We start from the raw sequence: 17645 nt of genomic DNA, 5'->3' as shown, positions 1-17645 counted from the left end.
TATTTTTGTTTAAAAACATTACACGGAAAACAAAAAGCGGAGCAGTAAATGTTTTCACTTCGGGCGCTCTGGTCCTCACCGGTTCCTGTCACCATCTTACCCAGAGAACTGGTGCGGGAGAGGGAAGGAGGAGAGGGAGCCACCGCAGGCTGGGGACGGTGCCTCCAGCCGGCCCGAGCCTCCCCAAGCGGCCTGGCCGGCTGGGCGCCACCGAGCGCGGACCTCCGGCGCGTCCTAGAGCGGCCGCGCGCGGACACGGCCGGCGGCGCACTTCCGCCTGCGCCCGTCGCTGCCCCGTGGCCGGCTGCGCCTCCCTCGGCTCCTGCCGGGGGCCTCGGGGAGCTGGTGAGTGGGGCAGGGCGCGCCGGCGGGGGCGGGCCAGGGGCTGCGCCGCCGCGGCCTCCCCCGCGTCGCCGTCGGGGCTGAGCCGCGCGGGCGGGCGGTTCCTCCCGGCTCGCGGGCGGGGCCAGAGCCGAGGACCCAGGCCCGGGGAGCGCGGGGGACCGAGGGCGCGCCGCGTCCCCTCCTCGGGGCGGGAGCCTCCGGCGCCCGGCGCTCCTGCCGCCGCCGCGTCTCCCTTTGGGAGCCTGACCCTGACTTGGAGGAGGGCCTGGGTTCGCTGGTGATGGGAGACCTGGCTTCTGGCCCTGACTCTGCCTTGGCCGCCCACTCTATTTCTGCTTTCACGGTTCTTTCATCTGTAAAATTGAGGGTGGCAGTAACTGCTCTGCCTACACCACAGGGTGATCCCAGGGTTGGCACTCCTTGCCGGAAAAGGGGTTCTCAACCCGCTGCCTTTAGAATCGTTTGGCAAGCCTTCCAGTTGCTGAGGCTGAGAGTCACCAGGTGATTGTGATATGCAGCCAGGACTGAGAGGCGCTGGCCCAGTGTCAAGAGACAGTACTGTGGTCGTGTGCTGGGTTCTCGCCCAGAATATGCACTTCCTCCAAGGTGGATCATAGTCATGAGAAAGCAAGCGGCTGGGGTTTTTTGTCTAAGAAGAAAGGGACCAAATGTAGTTTGGTCACTTTTAATTTCTAGTGTCTAAAGGGGTGTATGTCGATGAAATTGACCCATTGATTAAATACTGATTACTTGCCAACCTAGTGGAATGGTTTTGATTATTTGGCTTCCTTTTAAACGTTTTGTATGGGAAACTTTCAAACATATACAAAAATGGATAGTGTACCATTTTTCATGATCAATCTTTTTATCTGTTACCCTCACGGCCACTGGATTATTTTAAAGCAAATCTGATTGTACCATTTCATCCATTAAATACTTGTTTATGTTTATAAAACACAACTCCTTTTTAAAACAAAGCCATTATTAATATAATAAGCATTTAATGTTATCATCTATCCAGTCAGCGTTTACATTTCCCCAGTTGTCTTTCCCCCCCCCCCCCCATTATCAGTTTGTCCAAATCAGGATCCAAACAAACTACACATGTTACATTTGGTTGAGGTCTCTTTTAATCTCTTTATCCCCTCCTTCTTTGTTTTGCTTTTCTCCTTGTTTTTTACTTGTTGAAGAAACCAAGTCATTTGTCCTGTAAAGTTTCCTACATGCTGGATTTTTGTTTTTCCATCCTGGTGATGTCCTTTAATAAACTGGTATTGAGATTGCAGCCTTTTTCAGATTCAGGTTCACTTTTTGGCAAGAAATCTCATAGCATTACTGTGTACTTCATTTGCATCACATTATGCGTTAGATAAGGTCTTGTCTCTCTTTGTGGTGTTGAGATTGATCAGTGAGCCTTTTCAGTACAAATTGCACCGCAGGGTAACTAAATAATTGAGTGGGAAATTACACAAGGATGCCAGCTAATAACTGCAGAAGGAATGAAAGAACATCACCTTTTGGAAACCCCCAATGAAATAATGGATCCTGACAATGATCATTAGCGGCTGTTAACATCAGAAAAAGACAGCCAGACAGCGTGCTTCTTGATGGAGGTACCCAATACCACTTAGCAGGTGTTCTTGGATGATGGGTGGGGGATATAGATGAAAAAAGATTAGCCGTGAGTTGATAATTGTTGAAGCTAGATGATATGTATGTGGCAATGCATGATGCTAATCTCTCTACTTTTGTATGTGCTTGAAATTGTTCATAGTAAAAAGTTTTTTAGAAAGATTGCTTGGTTGACTGGTGTGTTCGGGTCAGCCTGATCCATCCATTAGAGTTCTCTGTTAGCCTTTCACTAAGTGGTTCTCAAATCTGACTGCATGTTAGAATAAGGGAAATAATTTCTTCTTTTAATACTAAAACATATGTCTCACTAGCAGAATTTAATTTTTCTGGGATGGAGCCCAATCACTGATATGTTTTAAAAGCTCTTCAGGTGATTCTAATATGCTCCAGGGTTAGGTACCACTGGCCCAGATCCATTATTTGTTAGGGATTGCAAAGTGATTATATTTTATTCTTCCTTCTGCATTTATTAACTTTTAATGTTTTTAAGTTTCTACATTGTTTATTCTCACCTCTCTTGCAAACTGCAGTCCAGCAGGAAAGCCTCTGCAAATTAAACAACTGAATTATCAGAGGAAGGCTTGATCTTGGAAGTAAAAATGTGGAGTAGCCCATGAAGGCACACTGGCAATAACCTCAAAGCTTGTGCTTGGGGTGGAGACATACCACCTGTGTGTGTGAGGTGTGTGTGCATGAGGAGGGTGGGGAGCTGACTGTGTCCCCAAATGGAAAGAAAGATTAGGTGATGTGTAATTAGAAAAGCATGTTCAGCCTTATGACATATTTTTTAAAAATCATCATTTGAAAAACAGTAAGGGGCTGGCCTGGTGGCATAGTTGGGTTCACACGCTCTGCTTCAGCAGCCCAGGGTTGTTGGGTTCGGATCCCAGGTGCAGACCTACACACCACTCATCAGGCCATGCTGTGCAGCGTCCCACATACAAAATAGAGGAAGATTGGCACAGATGTTGGCTCAGGGCCAGTCTTCTTCAAGCAAAAGAGGAAGATGGGCAACAGATGTTAGCTCAGGACCAATATTCCTCACCAAAAGAAAAAAAATTAAAGAAATTAAATAGATAAATGCTGCTGATTGCAACCAAAAACAACCCAATGATTTAAAAGAAAAGTTAATAATCCCCCCTCCACCACCATTTTAATTACCCCTGAGATAACCAGTGTTAACAATATGCTATGTATCCTTCCACACGAGACTTTCTCTGTCTTATATTTGTAGGGGTTTGGGGCATTGCTATAAAAATGAGATCATGCCATAGCTATCTGTAACTTTTCTTACTGTCATCCCTTCAGAACAAGAGTTGCAGACCGGACTTAGCTGCAGAATAAATAGTTCATGGTATAAATATACAATAAAATATTCGAGTGTTTCCCTATTGACATATACTCAGATTGCATCTATATTTTAGCCACCTTAAAAGTATCACAATAAACATCGTTGTACATAGAACCTTTTTTTTTTAGGGTCGATTCCCAAAAATGGAATTGCTGGGTTAAAGTGTTTTATCGTTAGCTGCATCATTATTATTGGTAATATGTATTGCCAGATTACTTTCCTAAAACATAATAGCAACTCACACCTCCATCACTAGTAACATGTGACAGTACAGTTGTTCCCTTGTCCTGGTTAGCACTAGCTAGTGTTAATATTTGCCAGCTGATGTGTGAAAAACGGTGTCTCTTTGTTTCTTTAATCTGCATTTCTTTTAACTACCTGGAGACTGAGCACTTTTTATGCTTATTGGCTTTTTGGATCTCTTCTGTCCGTTTCCTGTACATATCTATTGCTTATTTTTCTGTCAGTTATTTTTGTTTTTCAAATGCATTTGCATGAACTTTTTCTTAGGGGCATTAACCCTTTATCATACAATGCAAACAGTTTTCTCCAGGTGTTTTTTTGATCTTTTGACTTTATGAGTCTTGATATATGAAAGTTTTTATGTTGTGAAAATGTCTATTTTTTTAAATTTGTGAGTTTCCTATCTTGCTAATAAGGGCTTTCTCATCCCCAAAGCGATATATATATATTCTCCTAATTTTTCTTTTTGGTGAGGAAGATTGGTCTGGAGCTAACAGCCATTGCCAATTTTCCTCTTTTTGCTTGAGAAAGATTGGCCCTGAGCTGACATCTGTGCCAATCTTCCCCTATATTTTATGTGCGACACCACCACAGCATGGCTTGATGAGTGATGTGTAGGTCCAACCCCGGGATCCCAACCCATGAACCCTGGGCCGCCAAAGCACTGCACACAAACTCAACCACTACACCACCAAGCCAGCCCCTCTCCTAATTTTTTTGAACGTTTTATTGCACCTTTTACATTTAAATTTCTAAACCATGTGGAATATATTTTTATATATAATGCAAAGTGAGAATCTTGCTTTATTTTTTTCTGCAAAAATAGCCAATTATGTCAGTGCTGTTTATTAAATAAACCACTCTTTTAATGCTTTTGTTATATATTGATTCTCATACATAACTGGGTTTATTTATGGACCATCCCTTCTCTTCACCTCTATTTTTGTGCCAATATTATTCTCTTTTAATTATACCTGATTAGTGTAGTAAATGTTAAAATCTGGAAAGATAAGTCACTGCTCACTACTTTAGGTAATTTTCTTGCCCATTCTCAGACATTTATTTTTCCTTCCATGTGACCTTTGGATTGTTTTTTGTTCCAAGATAAATCCCATTGGAAATCTGAAAGAATTTGCATTCAATGGATCTACATTATAAAAAGAGTAACATTTCTGTGTTATTAAATCTTCCCATCAAGGAGCATAAGGTGTATTTCCATTTCTTTGGGTCTTTTAGGTCCTGTTCCTTTCCTATTAACTTTATTTCTAATGATTTTATAAGGTTTTTTTTCCTCTTGTGAATGAGATTTTTTTCCCATTTCTATTTTTATCTGGTTATTGCTAGGACTTAGAAAAGTTATTGATAGTTTTTTTTTTTTTTCTGCTTTAATCTCCCCAAATCCCCCCCTGGTACATAGTTGTGTATCTTAGTTGCAGGTCCTTCTAGTTGTGGCAAATTATTGATAGTTTTGTATATTGTATATTCAGCTCTCTGTCAAATTTTCTTATTTTAGTACTTTTTCTTAAAATTATTTATATGTTTTCCTCCTTGCCATCAGTGTGGATAATCTAAATTGGTTATGTGTAAGTTTGAGTTTATTCTCATTTATTCTATTTGATGTACATCTCCCATCACGGAAGTATATCAGAGATAGCAGATGTGCTCAGAAACAGTGAAAGGAAAAAGAGCGATGCCAGGAGCAGAAATCTACACTTTCAACAGGTTATTGCTGATCACTTATAATGGCAGAAAGCTGAGTCCTAACCAGTCATAGAGCCTGTCATTTAGGGGAGTGAGCCATTCACTCCGCTGTACTCTGAGGGGTCAGCAGTCCTGTAGAGTGTTGTAGAGCACTGCTGTATTTATGATCGTTCAGAGAAAGGGCTGATCACCATGGGCACCAGAGATACCACTCAGTCAGCACAATTAAATCCTGTCTCTTGCCCAGAACCTCAGCTAGAGTTGTTATTGTTTAGTGTTGATTAGAAGGACTTTTTAAAAAAATTAATGAGTGGAAAGTACAGAGAGTTCCTGTATACTCCCTCACCCTGCCCCCCAGTTCCTCCTATTGTTACCATCTTGCATTAGTGTTGTATATTTGTTACAGTTGTTGAACCAATATTGATACATTATTATTACTAAAATTTATATTAGGGTTTATTCACTCTTTGTGTTTTACAATCTATGTGGTTTTTTTGGTTTTTGTTTTTAAATAGAGGAAGGCTTTTTTTTTTCCTTCCCCCAAAGCCCCCCAGTACATAGTTATATATTATGGTTGTAGGTCCTTCTAGTTCTGCCATGTGGGACGCCGCCTCAGCATGACCTGATGAGCGGTGCTAGGTCTGCACCCAGGATCTGAACGGGCAAAACCCTGGGTTGCCAAAGCAGAGCGCACGAACTTAACCACTCGGCCATGGGGCCAACCCCCAATCTATGGTTTTAACCAAAGTATAATGACATGTGTCTATCTTTACTGTATCACACAGAATAGTTTCACTGCCCTAAAAGTCCCCTGTGCTCCACCTATTCATCCTTCCCTACCTCCCCGCAAACCACTAGCAACCACCCACCGTCTTTTTACTGTCTCTGTAGTTTTGCCTTTTCCAGAATGTCATATAGTTGGAATTCAACTATGCTTTTTAACTGACTGGGTTTGGCTGTTTTTTTATTTGTTTGTTTGTTTTTGTGTGTGTGAGCAGTGACGCAAGGTTTGGTAACTTGTGGTTTTAACTGATTAAGAGTTATTAAAATCTTCCTTTGGATTTCTATGGAAAACTGTTGGAGAACAGGAATCCAGACTATTCTGAATAACCAAAAAATAAATAACAGTAAATCTCACAGGAACCTGTTTTTGGTGATTTTGAGCATTGACGTGAAGTAATCCCTGGGTGATCTTTCCTTTGCAGGGTGGAAGATGTCTATGGATGTGACGTTTCTGGGGACAGGCGCAGCATACCCATCCCCAACTCGGGGTGCCTCTGCTCTGGTCCTTCGGTGTGAGGGCGAGTGCTGGCTCTTTGACTGTGGGGAAGGAACCCAGACACAGCTTATGAAAAGTCAACTTAAAGCAGGTTAGTGTGATTCAGCTATCTCGTTAAGACTGTCTCTTGTTCTGCTTCATTTTCTTGGCTCTCCTTGGGCCTTTGCTAAGAAATAGTCCTGACAGTTGCATCCCACTTCAGTGCTGGAGCCCTGGAAGACTTGGAGGGCTCTTGGTCATCTGGCCACGCCCACTGAACTTTATTCATCTATTTATTTACTTTCCATCCATCCTGTAAATGTTGAGAGCAAGGATTTATATAGGCTCAGGGGATAGAGGATGGAGTGGGATACATCAGGCGTATTAGATGGACACTGCCCAAGCAAAGGAATGGCGTACATACTTATTTCCCCCGGGAGCTAGTTGTAAGTATCATGAGAGAATGTGAAGGGCAGTAGATGTTCACAGGAGGGAGATACTCTTTTCCACTTGGGGTTATCGGTGTAGGCATCTCAGAGAAGGTGACCTGTGAGTTGTTGAAGGAGGAGGAGGACTTCCCTGGGTTGGGGAGAAGAAGGGCATTCCAGCCAGAAGGAGTGGAGTGAGCAGAGGCCCAGCACCAGGGAGACGGAGGAGTACAGTGGTAAAAAGCCTCGGCCCAGAGCCAGGCAGACCTAGGCTCCAGTCCCAGCTCTGTCTTTGCTTGTGACTTTAACAGGTTAGCAAACTTAAGCTTTACTTCTTCATCTTGAAAATGGGTATAAAAACTCTACTTAGAAATGATGTTATGAGAATTATGTATAATAATCCCTTCTCTGTGTGGTTGTCTCCTCATCAGTTAAATCTTAGCTTAAATGCCATCTCTTCAGAGGCTTTCCCTGAACCTCCAGGATTAAGTCGTTCCTCCCTCACCCTAGGCATTTTGCTGCTCCACCCTATTTTTGTTGACTTCTTAGCATCATCAATATCTAAAATTATGTTATTTAAATAGTTGTTTCTCTGTACACTGTTTCCCTGTACTAAGCTTACTGGTCACTTATGTACCTAGTAGATGCCTAGTAAATATCTGTTCAGTTAATGCTGGAATAAGACGTTCAGCACTTAGTACAGTGCCTCTCACTCACTAGGACTGATACATGGTAGTCATTGAAGTTATTATTCCTATGACTCAACACAGTGCATGGCATTTGATGACTAAAGGAAAGATAGTTCTAGCACCCAAGGATCTCTTGGTCTAGTGGTGGAAACTGACATGCAGACAGTCATAGTGTAATGTGATAAACAGAATAGCTATCACATGGGTAATGTGATAAGTAGAATTATGGAGGTGTTTTCCAAGTACTATCGGAGCACAAACGAGGGGGACACTAACTACCTGTATGTTCAGAGAAAGCATCCCAGAGATGGTAACAGTTGAGCTAGGATCTAAGAGATGAATAGAAGTTTCTCTGGGGAGAGAAGAAGGAATGGACATTCAAGGAACAGACAACAAAGTAGGCAACAAGTAAGGGGGTTTCCATGAGAGACATGACATGTTTGGGGAATATTAAGCCATCCAGAGCATGGCGTAATTGACTAGGATAGATGGGAGATAAGAATGCTGAAAAAGTAAGTAAGGGCAGACTGTGAAGTCTTCTGTGGCATACTACGGTGTTTAGGCCTTGTTACAGTCATGCATTGCTTGACGATGGGGATGCGTTCTGAGAAATGTGTCATTAGGCCCACGAACATCATAGAGTGTACTAAAGGGGAACAAAATTTGCCACCCCCAAATGTGTCTCTTTTATGTGAGGATTATTCTAGGCTGATTATTTTTAAGAAACAAAGACTCTGAATGTTTTTTTTCTTACGCCCCCTTAACTGCCTTATAGAATTCAGATTAAAAAAACTTGTCTCAGGAGGCAAGCTATCACCTTAGCATAATATAAGCTAGGTGGTAAACAGGGAGGAAGCTGGAAAAGGCTGTTGGTTGGGCTCCCCCCTGGGTTCTTCTGTTTCTGTGTGGCCAAACTTGTTTTCCAAATGTTTGCTCCTTTTCACCTACCTGTGGATTGCCTTCCTTCTCTTTGATGTCACTAACTCTCCCCTCCCCCAGCATCTTTTGTCTTTAGCTGAGGATGGTATTTAAGGTGAGTCCTTTGGCCATTTCGGTGAGTTACTCTGTTTTCCAGGGTTTCTTCCACATATACATGTTATTAAACTTTTGTTTTTCTCCTGTTAATCTGTCTCATGTCAATTTAATTCTTAGACCAGCCAGAAGAACTGAGAAGGGTAGAAGAAGATTTCTTCCTCCCCTCTACAGTACTTACACAAACCTAGATTGTACAGCCTACTGCACACCTAGCTATATAGTACTAATCTTATGGGACCACCATCATATATGCGATCCATCATTGACTGAAACATCATTAGGTGGCACATGACTGTATTCTATTGGCAATAAGGAATCATTAAAAGTTTTCAAGTAGGGGAAAGACATGGTCTGATTTGTGTTTTAGGACAGAGTTTTCCAATGGCAAATGTGTTGGGAGAAAGAGAATAACATCAAGGAGACCAGTTCAAGGCAGTTGCCTTCATCTGAGAGAGAAAGAGAGGATGAGGATGTTGAAGCAGGAAGTAGGGATGGGGATGAAGATGAGAGACTCAAGTTAAGAAGTAACTTGTAGAGCCAGCAGGAGGTGGTGACTGATGAATGTCTAGGATGTGAAGAAGTGAAGCATTATTATAAGTTAGAGATGGTGATGTCCTGGACCTAGAGAGGGAGTCAGGAAAAGAGCGGTTGCAGGAAGGAACTAATACTGCATTTCACTTGGGACACATGGCCTTGTGATATATACAGTTCAACCTTAATTATCTGCTTTCTTCTGTTGAAACCCTGAGGTGAGGGCAAGTACTACGCTTTACTTCCCTTGGATCACAGAGGGGTTTCCTTTATGAGAATTCTCAGGGTAGGCACAGGCCAGGGTGGAAGCTGTAATATTTAACATTGTAGAGAGTAGGAATTGAAGTGGCAGAGTGATTAATAGAAACCAGAAACCGTTAAATGTGGGTACCAGAGGTTTGGGTGCAGGGATAAGTCTTTACTTTTTATTTAATAGCTGTATCAGTTATCTAATGCTGCATAACAGATTACAAATTTAGTGGCTTATTTGTATTTCCTCTCTCACAGCTTCTCTGGGGCAGGGAGTTCAGGCCTGGCTTAGGTGGGTTCTCTGCTTCAAGGTCTCACTAGGCTGCAATCCTGTTATTTGCTAGGGCTGAGGTCTCATCAGAGGCTCATCTGGGGAAGTATCTGCTTCAGAGTTCACTCAGGTTGTTGGCAGCATCCTTACAGTTGTAGAACTGAAGCTGCCCACAGCTCCTAGAGGCCTCCTGCAGTTCCTGGTCATATGGGTTTCTGTTTCATGGTAGCTTTGCCTATTTACTGCCAGCAAGGGAGAAGGAAACTCATGAGCAAGTCTGCTAGCAAGATGGAATCTTATAATGCAACATAATCACATTGCATCCCTGTGCCAGGTTTTACTGGTTAGAAGCAAGTTACAAGTCCCACCCACACTCAAGGGGAGGGAATTACAGAAGCACGAGAACACCAGGAGGCAGGGGCCATGAGTACCACTTTAAGTCTATCTGCCTCAATTCCTTTTCTCTAATATTTTATATTTTATAGCTGTTTTATATCTTTTTAAAGTAAATAGTTTGCAAAGCTAAGCCTGGCAAAATAAATAAATAAAATAAAGCCTAAGGGAACCTTTAGTTTATTAAATTTTTATTGGCTTAAAAAAGGAAATTCCCGGCCTCAGAGAGGAGGGTGAGATGGTAATCCTAGAACTTATCTATTACTCGCTAGCGCTTCAGAAGCCCCCAGTCTCAAACTCGAACGCAGCATCCTCAATACATCCTGGTTTCTCTCAGTAACCCCATATGGACCTATGGACCATTGAAACTCTTTCAGCTTGTACTACCTCCTGGGGTAGTAATATTTTGTGAGTTTCATAAAGAAGTACTTTCTATTTATCTAAACATACTTTCAAGCTTCCATGGTCCTAATATGCGAGCATCTGATTTATAGGCATAGGCTTGCCATGTCTATTTCTTTTATAATTTTAAAAAGTGAGTGTAAGCCTTCCTTTTTTCCCTCAAAAATGATTATAAAAAATATAGTTTAAAAAATGATTACAAAAAGTATACATGCTCATTGTAAAAGTTCAAACAAAGCAGAAAAGTATGAATAAGAAGAGCCTAAATCCCCCCCCATAGGTAAATTTTCTGTACATGTAGATATGGTAATGGAGGGGGTGTGTGTGTGTGTGTGTGTATAATTGTGCATAAATGGAATCACCCAATACTTGGTGTACCCTGCTTTCTTCCAGCTGAACACTATATAGGAACAGTATATTGCAGACATTTTCCTATGGCAGTAAATATACCTGCATCATCACTTAGAGGATGCTTAGTGTTTCGCTCCTCTGGGGTTGACCTGTTCCCTGGTAACTTTCTTATTCTCAAGTGAGACAGAACTCATGCATTTTTCTTTCCTCATTTGATACCTTTGATAATTGTGGTTGCCATTCCTTCTCCCTCTGGAATCAAGTTTCAAGAAAAATGAAATGTTTGTCTTCCTTGAAACTGTGATAACTGTGGGAAGCAGTTTTTTCCTTACTTAACTTGTCGCGCTTGCTTTGGGTTCACAGATTGTTTGGTGTTCAGTTTTGGCTGTTTTGCAGTAGATAGGGAGAGGGACCAGAGAGTCTGACTCGGCAATTTTGAGGTCAAAGTGAGATCAGGACTCAACAACCGTTGTAGTTCTTTTGTCTACAGAGGTCTCAGGTCACACTCAGGGGTGCCTGGGCAGCCCAGACAGCAGGAATAGGGAAATGAAAAGGTTCTAGAAGTCAAGAAACAGCAAAACCGAGGACTAAAAAGAGAAAAACAAAAAGGAGTATATTGAAGAAACTTCTAGAGTGCCTTCTGGGGATTCCCAAGGCCCAAGATCAGCCTCTGCCCAGTCTTTTGTTGTGTGCCATGAGGGCCTGGGTTTGGTGTAGTAACTCTGGGAAGACTTGCCTGGAGAACACTTTGCCTTGATGTCAGAGAACAAATTACTTTACAATAAACTATTCCTGTTCTTTTATGGTATCAGTAAACTGTTCCTCTTCTTTTATGGTATCAAATGTTTGAAATAGGTGAGCCATGAGCTAGGACTGGGAGCCTCTGTTATACTAAAAATGTGTTAATTGTGATTGTTACTTTTAAAATGACTTACGGTGCATCTCAGAAAAATGCTGATGTGGCATCCTGCCACATACCAGCAGTAAATTCAGTTTACTATTGGCTACATCAAGTTACAACCTAAGCCAATATACATTGAAAAGGCTGTTGTGTTAGTTCAGACTGAAAGGAAGGCATGGGCCCAGGTACCTTTATGGAACACCGTAGGGGATCTCCCCTCTGATCTACATTCTGGGATCTATTGCCCACCTCCTCTCCTCTCCCTGTCCCTTTCCTACCTCCCTTTTTCTCCTGCCTCTTTAACCTCACCCAGACAAGCAGGCTCTGACTTGGTTAGTTAATCTCTGTCCAGTGTAGAGTCCTTAAAAGGCAATTTTGGGTTCAGGCACTGGTCCAGTCAATTGGAGCCAGGGGAACATTTGTTTTGCTGAAAGTACATATTTGCTATTCTCAGAGTGAGCAGTAGGGGGCAGTGTAACTGCCAGATGCTTTGACACTTGAGGCCTAGCTAGTTATTTAAGTGAATTATTTTGGTACACTTCCCTATTCCTTTTTTTTCTTTTTCTTTTTTTGTTTAGTAAGAGGATGTGTAGGAAAATTCTCAAAACTGTAACACTATGTAATTTGAAGATGTTTTATGAAAAAAGTTATATCTTATTAAAACCATCTAGTGAAATAAAGCCTGTCTTTCTCGCTTCTGGAATCACGTAGAAAAATGTAAAGAAATAAGTTTATGGTGATAAGTAGAGCTTGTAAATTCATTTTACTGCTTTCTATGTAAGTTGTTATGCATGTTTCAAGTAGCTTTGTATGGGTTTATTTCTGAAAAATTCCCAGATTTATTTCTTTGTCTCCATCAAAAGGGAGAATTACCAAGATCTTCATCACGCATCTTCATGGAGACCATTTCTTTGGCCTTCCTGGCCTTCTCTGCACAATCAGCCTGCAGAGTGGCTCCACCGTCACCAAACAGCCTATCGAAATCTACGGCCCTGTAGGGCTGCGGGACTTCATCTGGCGAACCATGGAACTCTCTCACACAGAGTTGGTCTTCCCTTACGTGGTCCATGAGCTGGTACCTACAGCAGATCAGTGTCCTACAGAAGAACTGAAAGAATTTGTACATGTGAATAGAGCAGACAGCCCTCCCAAAGACGGACAAGGAAGAACTATCCTATTAGACTCAGAAGAAAACTCATACCTTCTGGTTGATGATGAACAGTTTGTTGTGAAAGCATTTCGCCTCTTTCACCGAATACCCTCCTTTGGGTTTTCAGTCATGGAGAAGAAACGCCCAGGTAAACTCAATGCCCAGAAACTGAAAGACCTCGGTGAGTGTTTTTTTGCCCCCTTCTCATCAATCGAGCTGTTGTTAACTGAGGCTGTGGGAAGTCTCATAGTAGCCTTCCTTTGCTGTCTCTCAGGCCTAAAACTGACATTTTCTCCACTTACTTCATTTGCTCAAAGTTTGCTTATTAAGAGAAATTCTTAGGGCCAAAAGATGCTATTCAGAGCAAAAACCAAGTATATATTTGAATCCTCTCTTCAGTTCTCTGGATGCACATTCTTAGTCAATTATCTTCAGCTTAAACGATCTTGGTTGGCAGGGTGGTGTTATTGTCTTAGGTCTAGGCTTTTCTTTTTTCATGTCTTCCTTTTCAAATATGTTTCCAGTGACATCTTTGGCCTGAGAATTTTTGCCATAGCTCTTAACCTTGCACCTGCACCCAATTACTGTCAGGATTTTCCTTCTCTATTGACTTTGCCTCTTCAGTCAACCATGATTAAGTTAAGTCAGTGATCAGAACATTGCTCCTTAACTAGTTTTACATACCTGGGTTCATCACCCTTGGAAGCGAGTACACAAAGATGGGCTTGGCCCATCTGAGGCTTCATACCTCCTCTATGGTGAGCCATCGTGTGTGAGGGGGTCTTCAGCACCTCTCTCGAAGCAGCATCTGTGTCCCTTATTCCTCCAGCATCACCACTGTCCTTGGCATGACCATCACAAAGCCTGTAAAAAGCATGGCATTGTTTTTGTGTATTTGTTTGTTTCTTTATGCAATCTCTTCTTTCTTCCCCAACTAAAACAAAGTGGCAAATAATAAGGAAAAGTGACTTAGGCTAAAGATATTTTTATTATTTAAAAACCTTTGGAAATACTGTTGTATTTGGAAACTTTAAACATGATCTATGTTGGAGTTCATGATCACGTTCTATATGTTTGTAGGTATTGTCCAGAGTGATGATCAGGTGTTCTTCTAGACTAATATGAGATTTAAGCCCAGTCTGGTAATGGTGGAACTGCCCCTATCTACAAAGAAAGTTGATTATGTATGATTGCCTCAGATTCTCCTTGATCTTGTGATCCAAACAATCCCCGCTAACAATTTTTTTTGCTAGTCCGTTTGTAGGTAACTTGTCATTATTTAAATGGACTCTTTAATTTTACCGAAAGATCAGCTTATTAAATAAAGCACTGGCAAAAACTGTTATTCCCATGCACAGCAGACAATCGAGACTGTTATCTTGACTGTAATAAGGTCTTAGTGAGACTTAAGAGCTTAAAACTCATCTGACACATGTGTTTGGGAAATGTTTTAAGTACTAGAGCATTGCTAATGTCAATAGCCAACACTGAATTTTTAAAAATGTATAAATATTTCAGTTTTCCACGAGTAGTAAAGTATTTATAACAATTGTGAAAAGAATTGGATGCCTTTTCCATTTGCTATTTGCTGTGCTGTTGAAACAGACTCTCTTAAAAAGTCATAAATTCCATTCCCATGATGTGATTTTATCTGCCTCCATCATTAGGTGTTCCGCCAGGTCCTGCCTATGGGAAGCTGAAAAATGGAATTTCTGTTGTTCTGGAAAATGGAGTTACAATTTCTCCCCAAGATGTCTTAAAAAAGCCTATTGTTGGAAGAAAAATCTGCATTTTGGGTGACTGTTCTGGAGTTGTGGGTGATGGAGGAGTGAAACTGTGCTTTGAAGCAGACCTGTTGATCCATGAAGCGACCCTGGATGACGCCCAGATGGACAAAGCAAAGGAGCACGGCCACAGCACACCACAGATGGCAGCGGCGTTTGCAAAGTTGTGCCAAGCAAAGAGGCTGGTTCTGACTCACTTCAGTCAGAGGTACAAACCAGTTGCCTTGGCCAGAGAAGGAGAAACAGATGGGATTGTAGAACTGAAAAAGCAAGCTGAATCGGTGTTAGATCTCCAAGAAGTGACTCTCGCGGAAGATTTTATGGTGATTGGCATTCCGATCAAGAAATGAAGCCAGTTTTCCTGAATGCATACTGACATGTCTGTGAATACGTTACTGAACCAACAGTCCAGTTTCTTATTGTTGTTGTTGTTGTCGTTTTGGTCTAAAATTATTTGGGTCCTAATAATCCTTAAAAGGATGGAGCTGCGTTGGTGAACTGACTCAGCAGGGAGAGGGAACAAGCTTTTTGATAATAAATCATTTTAAAAAGAAAAAAACCAGCATCCTTTTTAAAGTCTATATTTGACAAAATGATAGACTACTCAGCTATACTTATTGTTTTGTGGCTGCTGCCTCAAATATGAGCCAACACCCCATTCAATCCTGGGCTTAGCTTCTGCCCAGCTTTATTGCTGTTGTTGGCAAAGTACACAGGGCTTGGCCCTCTTGGCTAAAAATGGTATTTTGGCAGTTTGTGTTGAATCTGTTCATGTTATTAACAGAATAAGGAGAAATGTAATGAGACATTGGACATGCAGGATTGAAGCTGGCATGTTAAATCTTGAATTCTTTGCTGGAATACTGAGTACAAGGTTGGGCTAGGTGTTTATCCTTCAATTAATATTTTATTGAACTTTCTGGTTTGCTCTAAGCCTGTGGTTCTTAGCTGGGGTGATACTGCTCCCCTAGATGGAGTTTTGAAATTATGGGGATGTTTTCTTGTCACAGTGACATGGGGGTGAGGGAAGTACTACTGGTATTTAGTCAGCAGGGGCCAAGGATGCTGGATCCTACAAAGTTTGGGTCAGTCTTATATAATGAAGAATTATCTCACCCCAAAATGAAAATTGCAGGCCTACTGAGATACACAGCAAGTTAAAACTTATACTCCCACTGTGAATATACTTTACCAAAATCAGTGACATACTGAATTGAACTACTACGTAAGCCAAATTCAACAAATCCTAAAGACCTTGCTAAGTGAATATGTTGGAATTGGAATGTCATATCAAATATTATTTTCCCAAAATGAGCCATGAGCTGGAGCTTATGAATACGGAGGTAAAGAAATGATATCTATTAAACTAAGGTTTAATTTACATGTCACTATTAATAATTCCTTGAGCACAATTTTCATTTTTTTTCTAGACTAGCTTTTCCTTATGAGCTGCCTTCTACCTCCCTTCTTTCTGCCGTGTGGTATCTCTGACTCATTTGCCCCACAATATTTTTCAAAATATGTTACATGGAAAGTTAATCTCAAGTACTGATTCATTCAAAAGGGTTCCCTAATCGAACAATTTGGGAAACCCTTTATGCTATGTGTCCCTCTGAAAGTGTTCTAGTGCCCATCAACATAGTAAAAACAGTACTGCTTGAGTGGTCATACACCAGTTTTTGGTGCCAGAGAGATCTGACTTCCAAGTCCCATTCTGTAATTCATGTTGGTACATGTGTTGTTTGGAGAAGATTACTTCCTTTCTGTGAGCTTCGGCTTGCTCATCTCTAAAATGGGAAAAATAGTAAGACCTACCTCATAGGATGGTTGTGAAGATTAAATGAGACTCTGCATAAAAGGAACATAGCACATTGCTTAAAGGTGTTGAGACGTCCTCCAGTACAGAGGCCTGTCAACTCTCTTGAACCCCTTTCTCAGTCCTGTTTTCACCATATACTTACTACCTATTAGTATCTCAAGAACCTAGAACATTTTACAGTACACATATTCAGAAACATTGTCATGGTGTATGCTGTTAAATTTCTTTGGTGAAAAATTTTGACTCCTGGCTGGCTCTGGAGTCTCTAGAGTAGTAGTCAGGATGGGTCTAGTTACTCAAGATCTCATTCATTCTGAGGCAGTCTCCAGAATGATCTGGTTCTGCCCTGCTCTAGGCTCTTGGCCCCCAAAGTACCAAAGTTTGACCAGACTTAAAGTGTTTCTTGATTTCTGAACCCAATCCAAACAAGCATTTATTAGATACCAACTGTGTGCCCAAACCTGTACGAGAAGGAATGGCTAGCACTAGTCCCTCTACTTCATGGAACCCTTGAGTGTAAAGACTGTATCTTAGTCGCCTCTACATTCTTGGAACTGCCCACCCATAGTAAACACTCAGAAATGTTTATTGAATGAAATGAGGCCTTGATATTGTGAGCGTGCAAACTTTAGGACCTAAAGCTTAGAACCCTGTGCCTCACCCGTTTCATTGCTGTACTTATCCAAAAAATTTAAACTACCCATTTGGTGGTTCCCTGTTCATTGAGTACCAAGTAAGTGCCAGGATTTGTTGTGTTGGGAGTACGTAAATGAATATAAGGCAAAATTCTAGGCCTGAGCTCACAGTCTAAGTGGTAGAGATAAGTAAGTAAACAAATGTTAAGTATATGGTTCCTTTAAATGTTCTCCTAATCTTGTAGCGTGGCACTCAATTTTGCTGTTCCTGAGCCATATTTGGTAGCTGACTTGAGCTGTACCCTTAGAATCAGGCTCTGTTAATATATGTGGGCCAAGCCTTCCAAGACCATGAGAATCTGGGAACAAATTGATGTGTTGGATCAAGTGTAGGGTATCAGTCCATGGTGAAAATTCTTTCTTGGACTCTCTTCTGGCCTGGAATTTGTTCTTAATGGTAGGACATTCTAAGAATTT

General features: G+C 41.5%; 1 protein-coding gene across 1 annotated transcript; it reads left to right on the top strand.

Annotated features, from left to right (window-relative positions):
• The first annotated feature begins 291 nt into the window (after positions 1 to 291).
• On the top strand, positions 292 to 16095 carry ELAC1 (elaC ribonuclease Z 1). The gene is made up of 4 exons (XM_046672294.1): positions 292 to 345; positions 6478 to 6642; positions 12644 to 13111; positions 14598 to 16095. The coding sequence occupies exons 2-4, from the start codon at positions 6486 to 6488 to the stop codon at positions 15062 to 15064; spliced, it is 1092 nt and encodes a 363-aa protein (XP_046528250.1). The 5' UTR covers positions 292 to 345; positions 6478 to 6485; the 3' UTR covers positions 15065 to 16095.
• Positions 16096 to 17645: the final 1550 nt, after the last annotated feature.

The sequence above is a fragment of the Equus quagga genome, chromosome 9 (assembly GCF_021613505.1).
Source record: "Equus quagga isolate Etosha38 chromosome 9, UCLA_HA_Equagga_1.0, whole genome shotgun sequence".
Taxonomy (NCBI): domain Eukaryota; kingdom Metazoa; phylum Chordata; class Mammalia; order Perissodactyla; family Equidae; genus Equus; species Equus quagga.
Note: the sequence above shows the minus strand (reverse complement) of the source record. Positions and strands in the feature narration are given on the sequence as shown.

Excerpts from the sequence above, each read along its gene's own strand:
- ELAC1 (XM_046672294.1), top strand. The coding sequence starts at position 6,486 with ATGTCTATGGATGTGACGTTTCTGGGGACAGGCGCAGCATACCCATCC. Across the intron at positions 6,643-12,643 it reads GAAAAGTCAACTTAAAGCAG|GGAGAATTACCAAGATCTTC; the intron begins GTTAGTGTGATT and ends CTCCATCAAAAG. Across the intron at positions 13,112-14,597 it reads CCAGAAACTGAAAGACCTCG|GTGTTCCGCCAGGTCCTGCC; the intron begins GTGAGTGTTTTT and ends CTCCATCATTAG.